Raw genomic sequence first — 11,560 nt, forward strand, 5'->3', positions numbered from 1 at the left:
ATGGAACGCCATAACCAAGTGGCTGGCATAGTATACAGGAACATCTGCGCGGAGTATGGACTGGAAACCCCAAGGTCAAAGTGGGAAACACCTCCCAAGGTGGTAGAGAACAAGCGAGCCAAGATCCTGTGGGACTTCCAGATCCAGACTGACAGAATGGTAATGGCGAACCAACCAGACATTGTGGTGGTGGATAAAGAGCAGAGGAAAGCCGTAGTGGTGGATGTGGCAATACCAAGCGATGGCAACATCAGGAAAAAGGAACATGAGAAACTAGAGAAATACCAAGGGCTCAGAGAAGAACTGGAGAAGGCTTGGAAGGTGAAGGCCACAGTGGTGCCTGTGGTGATCGGAGCACTAGGGGCTGTGACCCCCAAACTGGAGGAGTGGCTACGACAGATCCCTGGAAAAACATCCGAAATCTCAGTCCAGAAAAGTGCAGTCCTAGGAACAGCAAGGATACTGCGCAGAACCCTCAAGCTCCCTGGCCTCTGGTAGAGGACCCGAGCTTGGAAAGTGGATGAGACCACCCGCGGAGGGTGAGAATAGAGTGTGTGTATATATATATATATATATATATATATATATATATATATTATGCCTATTAGCCAACTTGCATTTTGGACCGAGTTTTTAAATGGTAAGTTAATTAAAGTGGTTAAAACGACAACAATGATATAATTTAAGAAGCTTTGTGTTCCAGGTTCCAGCATCTGTGTGGGTGTCCCAAGAACGCGCACGCAGGAAGTTCCCATCCTGTCGAGAACGCGAGATATGACGTAAGTGGCTTGCCGCGCAGTGATGATGGCGGTGCGTGAACGCGCAGCAAAAGTAATGGCTGCTCTGGATCGGCGGGTGCCCAGCCTCGATGATTTCGTGGGTCAAAGCTGGACTGCCTGGGCCGAGTGGGCCGGCGTGTCAGCGGCTGATGGTAAGGAAACAACTTGATGCAATCGCTGACAACGGCAAAACAATTTAAATAAAGCAGCTGGGTTTATTTTCGTGGAAACGGAGGACCGAGCTAACCATGTTACCCAAACAAAGACCCTGCCGGGTCCTAGCGCTGGGTGGGTAACATGTTGCTCCTTCCCAGGTCTGTCTGTATACGCTGTGTTCAAGAGATATAAGTGATAATTATTAAGATATAGTTATTACATTGTGTGCCCTAAAGTTGTGACCATGACTCAAGCTGTCAGCGTTTAATTCTGAGGAAAATTAGCCGGTTAGCGATGGCATCAGAGCGGAAGGAGGGCAGTGTGGATGGTTGGGCGAGCAACTTCTTGCTGTGGAAAGCTAGCTAGCCAGCTAGCAAAAAGCCAGACGAGACGAGGAGGTTTAGCTTTAGCATGCTAACGGTAGCAGCGGGAGGATTCAGAGTAGACGCCGGTGACGGAGGAGGAGTCTGCTGCTGTTGCCACCATGTAAATCCCGGCCCAGCCTTTGATATTCGCCAACGTTACTCTGTTTTATGCGCTTCATATTCATTATCTTCTTTGACTACCAACGGAATAGCATCCATTGAACTGTTCCTAACATTTCTTTATGCGTCAGGAAACAACACAACTGTGACTTCTGCCTCAAAAGTGCTCATTCTTTTCCCAGATTTAAGTATGTGCGCTCACTCATTGTCTGGCATTCCTTCAAGTGCCACTCTGCTCATAAGTAGAAAATAAAGTCCTCTACCACCACCCTAAGCTAGTTCCTGTTAGCAAACTAAGGCATTCAACACTGACCAGCAGTAGTCAGTAGAAAAGCAGTTGATCTGAAAATCACATAACACAGCCTAAAGGTCTGTTTAGGTGCAGAATATTGGGTTGATCCTGACAGAGAAGTTTTGGAAAACACTCAATCTCAAATGGATTTTCAAATGTGTACCTAAAACTGTGGTGTTTCAGGGGCTGATTTGGATGACTACAGCAAAAATGGCAAAAAGGCTGCTGAGGCCATGTCACTCAGCAAAGAAGGTAAGTCACATATAGGATGTATATACAATCTAAAAAAAAGAGAGCACAAACTGATTCACTTTGTGTATGTGTGTCCTCACATTATTGTGCATGTATGCATGAAAATCAACTCCTCTTTTGTTGGCCTTTGGTCTCTATACTTGTTGAGACACATTTAGTGATAGTTACAGTACCACAGAAACCATACAAGCCAGATTGTGTCGTGTTGAGGTACCTTCTGGCACCTCGTCTGAAGCCATTTCACACCTTTGTGTATTTGCTTTGGTCCAAATGAGCATTTTCCTCTTTGTTTTTGAAAATAGAACTAACTAAGTGTTCCGAATGTATCAACATGGATCACTTGAAGCTGTGCTTGTTTGCAAATGATCCTGTAGCATGTTATTCATATATAGTTCACATATATTCCAATGACCCCCCCCATTGTGCCTTTGCTGTGGTATGTTTTTTCAACAGGAAGACCGCACCAGAGTTCACAATGATTCCAATCCAGATCACCTTTCGTTGGGGGTGGGGGGTCTCAGACTGGTTATATTGGCGATTTGAGTGCGATCACTAAACAAAAGTAGCAGTATACATGAAGGAAAGAGACTAGAGTTTGATTCGAACGAACTGTGGCCTGTAGCCTGTATTCTATTTATTTGTGTAGAGCCAAAGACAAGAAAGTCATGGACATTGCAATCTGGACAAATAAGCTGGAGTCAACACATTTACATTTGAAGTTTGTTTAGTTTAACTTCGACGCATGTTTTTACTTCCTTTTTTCTGTCAAGCCAGATATTAATTCATCACAATTTTTGCAGCCAAATGTAGGCTTTTTTTTCAAAACAGATATCAGCTATGAAGAGAGGAATTGCATTGGCATCATCTTCAGTTCAGTGTGTGTCCACTGTATTCATTTCTGTTGTCACTACTTCTGTCTCTCCCCCAGACATGTCCATCTTTGGCCTGTATCCTGGCCATGATGACTTCTACTTGGTGGTCTGCAGCCATTGTAGTCAAGTAGTGAAGCCACAGGCATTTGAGAAGCACTGCGAGCGGAGACACGGCCCTCTGGCTAAGTTATACGCCAGGCTACGCTCTCCCACTCCTGCACCTCAGCCCCAGCAGAGGTCTCACCACAGTCATTCTCCTTCCCATGGAACCAACGCTGCTTCATCCTGGGAAAGTCGAGGCCAGGGCATTGGGCAACTACGGGCAGCCCCGCCTTCACCTTCTACCCCTCCCCAGTACAAACACTCCAAATCCTCGAAGGATGGATTACGGTAAGAGCTGACTGACGGGACCGGGGGAGAAATATACGTGAGGTCACAAAATACACTTCGTACTAGAACTAGATACACATGTAACGTGCTACAATCAATCTGCTGACCTTAAAAAGGTTATAGTGAATTGCATTTAAATTGTTGTAGCATTTAGGGAACAAACATAGTAGGGCACGGAGACTTAAATTGAAAGAAAATTATCCAGTAAACATCGGGCTTCATATTGAGACTTAAAATGTAGGTAAACAGATAGGCTGTTTTTGTTCCTTCTGAAACCTTTCAAAAATGTCTGTATTTTGTGCTTGTTTTTCCCATAATCCAGACATTCTCCACTGGAAAAATTGTCCTCCCAGGGCAGCCATACAGAACCATCAGTATTCAAGCAACCACCTCCTCTGGAGCCACCAATGAGCTCTCCACCTCCATCACTCAGAGATCCCCCCTGGCCACATGGAGCCACCCCACCTGGTAGGCTTCCCCACAGTGACAGGCCCCCCACCCAGAGCCAGAGGAAGGATTCTTTATCTTCTGTGGTCCCAGGCCATCGCATTCCAAGACCCTACAACAAAGTGGCCTCAAGTGAGTACAGATGGAGCACTGCAGTAATACAGGTACATGATGAAATCAAATGAGCTGTATAGGAGTATTTGTTGTGTACTTTGTTCTTTGTTGTTGTTCAGATTACCTGTCTAATAACTATTTAGTTTTCTCAAAAGGTAGGATCTGTGTTCAAATCTAAGTTTTAGTCAGGCAAAAGGTGCACTTTGCTCTCTTGATCCAAGCTTGTGTCTACATTGTATCACCATGGATCAAGCTACCATTGTCATCTTAACTGTCAGTTCTAAAATCTTGCAATCTGCCAAATAGACAGAGACTAACATTTTAGGCAAAGTGAAAAATTCAGTATAAACACAGCAGCTGACATGACAACACAGTTTTAGTGATTGTGCTGCAGACTTTTTTTGTCTTTGCACTAAGAACCATAGGAGATCACAGCTCGTCTACCTATCAGACAGCAGGCAGGAGAAAAGAATGAGCCAGGTGAAAAGGAACTTCACTAGGTACACAGTCAGACTCTGCATGTGAGAAAATAGGAAAGGTGCCACAACTTTTAAAGAGACAAGAATTATAAGGAACTGGATTTTCAAAGCATGTCATCATTTTAAATTTGATGAGCTACAAACAAAAGTCTTCAAGAATGATGGTGCTGTTTATTTTTGTAGTAATTAGTTGTTTGCCTTTTGTGGGTCTGTCATGTGGTGCTTTTTGGGTTGCTTCTCTCAAGATTGGCAATTACACTCAACACAGCCCTCTTTACTGTCATTCTCACTCCTTTCACACCAGTTACAGGCAACAAAGCATCACTTTTACCTAGTCCTTTACCTATCATGTGCTATTAGTAAGAATTATATTGATAACCATCAATAATTAAATAAAACTGGTTAACAACACTGCTAGTGAAATGAAGAACTACCCTTTAGATTTTCATTATTCTAAGGTATTCTGCAAAAAAAAATTCTGCCTTTTTCAGCTTTTTAAGTCCTTTTTATTATCTCTCAATAAATGCATATAAAATAAATATGTTGATCTGTGGCAGTGTTATCACACGTCAACACCCAGGACGGACGTGGGGAAAAAAAGAAAATCATCCACCAACCTGTATGCATGATTGAATGTTTAAAATCTTTTCTTTTTAACACAACTTTCTGTTCAATACATTTAATGCAGACAGTGAATTTTTCCAAGCATCTGAGCACAACCCTAGTTTTTACTTAGATTGCACTGAATGGGAAGTTACCACAGGGGTTTAGTGTCTTGTTTAGGGACACTTGGCCAAATGGCAGCGAGGCAACTGGTCGCAAACCAGTGACATTAGGGTTGGACAACCATTTCCCATTTGCCAATACTAAGGAGTCAAAAACATCCATCCATCCTTCCATAACAATGGCATCTACACTGGAAGAAATGTTGACATGTCTTTAAAAAAAGTTTGGTTCTAGCTTGCGTGATGATTATTGTTAAGATGCTTTGTTTGTGCCCTTAGAAAGGGAGTGTGACTTGGACAAACACTGTGGTGTCCTCGACCCTGACAGAAAGAAAGTCTGCACACGCCTCCTGACTTGCAACGTAAGCTTCAAACACACCCTGTTTATATACAGCAGAAGTGTAATCTCATTTCTACTCTATTTTGATCTTAATTTCGAGTTCACAGATTATATTGAATGCATAGACTCAGAAGAGGTGGCTTACTAAGTCTTCAAGATTTTCTGTCATATTTTCATGTTTTCATGCATTAACCAAACATTACAACAAGGCAACATTTGAAAAATTGATCAAATAAAACCATAATAAAAATAAGAATTATTCCTAGTCCTTAAGTGGACCATTGTGTTAAATTGAAAAGCATGTGAACTAAACCATTCCTGCTGCGCCCCCCTTTTTTTTTGATCAGCTGAACTGACTCACGTTGTCCCATTACTTCTACATCATAGTCTGCACGATAAGGGTGATAAAGGATTTTTTTTTTTTACTAGACTTTGAACTAAAAGGAATCGGTGAGATAATGCAGGCAATAGCTCAACGGATCATTGCCAATTTACAGATGTCCTTTGCAGGATCCTGCTTTAAATTTCAAGCTTTAAGTACGTACACACCTGTAGCTTACTGACAATTGTATGTAACTACAGAAATGCAGTCGAACAAGCAGGTCATAATGATAGTGTAAGGTTGACCTGGGCTATCTCTACATGCTAACATGTATCATTTTGTACTAAAAGAATTAAGCCATTTCTGAGGCCTGTGTAGTGTGATTATTGGGTTCTCATGATTAGTCTAGACTTCACACTCCTGATTATGTGATAGTGGGTGGATAGTGACACTTCACACATCCTTTACTTGGGGTGAAATTATATGGCTGGATAAGATCAAAGGTTCACACCAAAGGAAAAATAGAATCGACATCAACCACTGGAAGAGCAAAGCACAGTAATGCAAGATAATGTTCTGGAATGAATGAAGCTGTAGTTACAGCCCCTTCCTGTTACTGCAATGAAATAGCTCCCTTCACAGGAAGAGCCCTTTTATGGTGAGTGTGTAAAGGAGGAAGTGGGTGAAAGAGGCCACGTGCAGAAAATCTACAAGATGAGTGACAAGAAAAGTGGGTTGGATCCTATACGTGTTACTGAGAGGAACATCTATCTGTTACCAGGAAGGTTTACATTTAAACAATTCAGTATTCCAATAAAATTAACAAAAATAACAATAATTCTTGTAAAATTAAAAATCTAGTCCAAATAATTGGGGGAATTTACTGCAGTAACATGGTGACACTGTTTCTGTTCATGGACCCTTGGGCTTCTGTTTAAAATTAATTCCACTTTAAATCAGTGTTTTCTCTATGATACTGCATGACGCCTGTCTGCCCTTTGCATCCAGCCTAACTGCCTGTGTTCTGATCTTCAGATCCATTCCATTCATCAGCGGAGGAAGGTGGTGGGCCGCAGCAAGAACTTTGACCAGCTGGTGGCTGAACTCAAAACAAAAGTTCGAGAGAAAGGCACCCATTTGCTGGATGGAAGCACCTCCACAGGCAGATCCCCCAGCCCAGAGGCGCCCAGGGAGCAGGCTGGGGCTCCCCACTGCAGAAGACCTTTGGCTAGCCTTCCAGCTTTCAGGTTAGCAAGCTTTACTGAAGCTAATACATACGTGAATGTTCAATGTGATCACAAGTGCAATTCAAGACATTATAAACTGTCTAGGTTAAATTCATCTGAACTCTTCTCCCAGTCAATTTACTGTTAAACCATTACATTACATAAGGACTGCCATTTAGCTACTTTTTCTTGTACTTTGACACAGTCATTCTCTTTTTTTTTTTTCTCCTGTTGTGGGCAATGTGAAATGTCAATATTAGTGTATAAGCGATTAATCTACAACCAGCCACACAGGAATTGGTAAAATTCCACTGGCAGTAGAGACATACAGGCTGACCACATTATTTATTTATTAGATGTTTGGCTGATTGAAGGTAATTAGGCAAAATCTTAGATTGCCAATTTAAAGGTAAGCAGTTAACATAATTCTAATAATTTATTATTACTTGAGAACTGCGTGCAGCGCCCAGGTAACTAATGTGACTTGTCTTGCTCAAGGACACACCTGGTGCCCGAGTAGGGGATCAAAGTTCTTTCCAGGCCAATGCGCTACCTAGTGAGCTACCAGGCCACATGTCTCACATGTTTTAGTCTTAACATATAAGGTCTAATGGGCAATGTATAATGTTGTGAACATGGCATTAGTGAAAGAGGGATAACCAACAGCTACATATGTTTATTTCACAGTCGATCTACAGCTGTATCAAACTGCACCCCAGAGGAGGAGAAGCAGTGTCAGGATGAAGGGGGCCCCCAAGCTCCTTCTCCTCTGGTCCAAGGAAGAATTTCCAGTGATGAAAGTGATGCAGAAGGACCTGAGGAGCCCATTGAGCTCCCCTTTTCTACTGCACATCCCAAACCTTTAGCAGTAAGTAGTTCAAGGGTGAGGTTTGTTTTAATAGAACATAGTTGATGCGCCATTAAAATCTGGATTGATTATTAAAAGCTGCCATAAGCATTTTCTGAGCTCTATAAGTGGCAGTGTTGAAAGCATCTTCTCTTGTGCAAACTCTGGTCCATATTTTCTATCCACGTACAATTAAAAATTCTATGGTATTTAGCTCATTGAAAGAACACAATTGCAACTGTTGACAGGCATGGTGAAAATATTACTACAGTTTTGAGATGTTACAACAAACCAGCAAAAATCCTGGAAAACATTGTCCTCAAATTGTTCACACTCAGTACACAGCTAGAAAAAAGTCATTTTTAGTAAATAGTCTAAAAGGACACATACTCATTGTTATCCTATATGCTAAGTTACATAGTACCCATTATTATTAAGAAATCTTTACAACTTGTGTTTCCAGGTGTGTTCATTTGGCAGCCATGCATTGGGTCACGGCATCTATACGTTCGACAGGAGACTTCACCACCTGAGGTCGGCCCTCAGTAGCATGCTGGAGCAGCACATTAGCGCCCATCTTTGGAAGTAAGACAGTCTGCTCATAGGGGATTTGAGCACAGACAACTACTATTTTTTTATGACTTCATCCTCAAAAAACATGTATGGTGTAAACTGAAGGTTACAGTTAAGACACTTTCCGTCCAGTCTGTTGGACCTTGGCTGTTGAATTGCCTAAATCTAGGTGTAGTGATCATGTAAAGAAGACATAAAGCAGCAGTTTGAATATTTTAACGTAGCATTTTGTCATCCTTATACTTGTTTAAACCTAAGAAATAAGGTCTAAAAACCGCTCTTCCACAAAACTGATTAGTGAACTAGAGTATCAGACCTACACTATGTAGGTCTCTGCTCTTGAAGTCAGTCTTTGTTTGATTAACAAAATTAAAATATAGAAAACATTCAAACACATGTTTTAATACATTTTATGCCTTTGTCTGAAATATTGACATATGAACCAGGTCTTAATAATTTATTCTGCACAGGGAACCATTCTGCTTGGTCAACTGAGACATGTGTATAAACTGCTGTGACAGTAGCCTTTAGTAGTAGAGTAGTAAATTTTTATTTTAAATTCTCTGTACAGTATGTTTTCAGAAGTTTACAAGGCTGTTCAGTCAGTACTGTACACGTCCAAAAAAACTGATTTCCTCTGCACATCATTATCATCATTAAACTAAGATAGTTATAAATTCAAGTAACCTTTTATTATTACCTAAAATAAAAGGACATGAAAGGATCCTTGTTTATAATTTTGTCATAAATTAGGTGCGATTAAGATTTATAGAGGGGAAATTGTTTCTCTAACAATCGTTTTTCCTTTCTATCCAGGAAAATACCTCAAGCCACAGATCTTCAGTCTTCACCTCTCTCAGCTAAGGCCATTCCTTCCCCATGTACCTCCTCCATATCTGCCATGTCCTCATCTTCATTACATCCTAAGGTCCGCACAGGAAGTCACATAAGTTCTTCCCTCAAAGTGACTTCTTCATCTTCTTCCAGTCGTGGTCCAGGTAGACCCCCAGCAGCTGTACAGTTAGAGAACCGTGGGACCAGTGGCGGCAGCATTGGTGGTGGTCATTTAGTGTCCCCAGGAAAGCCAGTCGCAGTTCGTCAGGTGGGTCCTGGACGACCCAAAAACCCGGTTGGGCGCCCCAGCAAGCAAATGCTGAAGCTACGAGAGGAGGCTGCTGCTGCAGCCGCTCTTCGCAAGCGAAAGGCCCCTTCCCAGGAAGGGGAGCACTCTGGCCCTGACAGGAACTGCATCATCCTTCAAGACAGGGGCCGCCCACCCTCAACCTCCACGCCCTCATCCTCTTCTAAAGCCCCTATTCCCTCATCTCTCCCACACGGACAAACTAACGGCACACTCTCCCCTGGCAGCAAACCCCGCCTCCAGCCCTCTCCCTCAGAGTCCCACTCATCAGCTGCCAAGGCAGTCTGGACCTATAAACGGACACACTCTGCTTTTGGCCATTCATCGCCCCCAGACCTCTCTGCCTCCACCAACAACTCTCATAGCCGGGTTGCTGTGGGGGACTCAGGACTGCACGGACAGGGCAGTGGAAGGGGCTTTGAGCACCAGGGGTTGATGAAGAAACGCAAAGCGGCAAATATGGAGGAGCACTTGTCTCCTTCCAAACCCTCAGCGCACCGCCTGCCCTCGTCCTCCTCCAGCTCTGCCCCCTCCCCGTCCCCACGCTCTAACTTCTACTCTTGGAAGGATAGTAAAGGTGGGGGCCTGACTGGATGCGTGGAGAAGAAATTGGGCACACAGAAGGTGAGTTTGGGGAAGTGACAAATCACACGGTGATAAAAAATGTATTTATTTGTTTGATAAAAAGTTCCAAGGTGAACATGACATTTGAAAATTAGTCAATGTCACACTTTTCTGGGCAGAGAAGAGACAACCAGTGAGTACAATTAAATAACATTTAGGTGTTGCCTTTTCCTGGATTGTAAGTATAACTAATCTGTTCAAAACATTACTAGGTTTTTCTTCTATGTTTCCCCACTTTAGGAGGTGTAGAAATCAAAAAGCATTTAAAGGGTAGACTGTCAAGTTTCATAAACAGCACAGACATTTAACAATTAAATTAATAGTAATTGCATGACTACAATTAATTTCCTACTTTTTTTTCATCTAATTAAAAAAGGTGAATATGTGCTTTGTGGCCTGTGAGCCACTGTTTAAAGCGTAATGACTCCAGTTATGCCAACATTAGTCTTGCTGCTAAATACGTTTAACATATGCAAAACATAGTAACGTTAACTTCCTGCTAAGCAGAGCCTAAAGGTTTTTCTGTACCTCTCATATCTAGTTTTTAAATTTCCAAGTTTTGTTTTTATGCTTTTAAATATCAGCTCAATGTGAAGCAAATGTGTTTTTCCACGTATCTGATTCTGGATATCACCTTTCTTTCCTCGCATTTTCAGTTCAGAAAGTAAATGTATATTTAACGTAATTACAACTTTTAATTTTTTTTCCCCACAGCCAAAATTGCACCATTAAGTGTGCCTGCCTTACAAGCCACTAAAAGGGAGCCAGCTCTGCTCAGTTCAAGACTGAGGCAACAGGACTCAAATGTATGCGTGTGTCTCTTTTGTCTATTGAACACAAGCTCAAGTATGAGTATTTCAGGTGTCTGTATGTGCAGAGTTTGGATCTGTGGGTGTGAATCACAGTAGGTGTGTGGGTCTGTGTGTGTGTGTTTGCTGTTGTCTGGATGAATGTGGGAGAACAGGGAGTGGGAGGGTGGGATTAAATTCTGAGTAAGGATTTAGAAATACCTCAAGACCATCGGTTATGCTGCTAAATTAAAAATGTTGGTTTATAAAAATGAATTAAAATGTCCTTTACACTTGCCCTTTGTGTCTTATTTTTAGATTCCTACGCCTTCGTAGTAAGTTACTTATTAATTTTTTAGCACACACTTGTAGCTCACTTTATTCAAGCTGTTTGGGAAAGATTTTTTTAAGCCTTTTCCCACCGTAAACTTAAAAGGGTTAAGGAGATATATCATTAGAGCAGCTGTTAGTACATTTGTTACCTAGTAATTTTATCACCTTTCATGCAGATTTTTATTATTCATCGATTTTGTCTACACAAAATTAAATATGTCCTTTAGATGCTTATGAGCTGGTTAACTCACTAAAATGTGTTTAAGTTAATATAGAGGTGAATAATTTTGTGTTTTTAATACTTTATTCCATTAACATTCCTTTGACAAACAATCAAAATGCAGATACTAATTAGTTAATCTTTATGCCACAAGA

At 41.7% G+C, this 11,560-nt stretch overlaps 1 protein-coding gene across 2 annotated transcripts; it reads left to right on the top strand.

The window, feature by feature from the left end:
- Nucleotides 1–772: 772 nt before the first annotated feature.
- atxn7l2a (ataxin 7-like 2a) lies at nucleotides 773–11,316 on the top strand. Of its 2 annotated transcripts, XM_029150896.3 has the most exons (10): nucleotides 773–931; nucleotides 1,896–1,964; nucleotides 2,893–3,226; nucleotides 3,549–3,805; nucleotides 5,271–5,353; nucleotides 6,689–6,900; nucleotides 7,567–7,747; nucleotides 8,190–8,311; nucleotides 9,116–10,064; nucleotides 10,779–11,313. In XM_029150896.3, exons 1-10 carry the CDS (start codon nucleotides 802–804, stop codon nucleotides 10,794–10,796), a joined length of 2,355 nt encoding a protein of 784 aa, XP_029006729.1. In that variant the 5' UTR covers nucleotides 773–801; the 3' UTR covers nucleotides 10,797–11,313. The 2 variants fall into 2 exon arrangements, with proteins under 2 accessions (XP_029006729.1, XP_040926708.1); XM_041070774.2 differs by lacking the exon at nucleotides 1,896–1,964 and having other exon boundaries at nucleotides 778–931; nucleotides 10,779–11,316.
- The last annotated feature ends 244 nt before the right edge of the window (nucleotides 11,317–11,560 follow it).

The sequence above is a fragment of the Betta splendens genome, chromosome 5 (genome assembly GCF_900634795.4).
Source record: "Betta splendens chromosome 5, fBetSpl5.4, whole genome shotgun sequence".
Taxonomy (NCBI): Eukaryota; Metazoa; Chordata; class Actinopteri; order Anabantiformes; family Osphronemidae; genus Betta; species Betta splendens.

Excerpts from the sequence above, each read along its gene's own strand:
- atxn7l2a (XM_029150896.3), top strand. The coding sequence starts at position 802 with ATGATGGCGGTGCGTGAACGCGCAGCAAAAGTAATGGCTGCTCTGGAT. Across the intron at positions 6,901-7,566 it reads GCTAGCCTTCCAGCTTTCAG|TCGATCTACAGCTGTATCAA; the intron begins GTTAGCAAGCTT and ends TTTATTTCACAG. Across the intron at positions 7,748-8,189 it reads CACATCCCAAACCTTTAGCA|GTGTGTTCATTTGGCAGCCA; the intron begins GTAAGTAGTTCA and ends TTGTGTTTCCAG.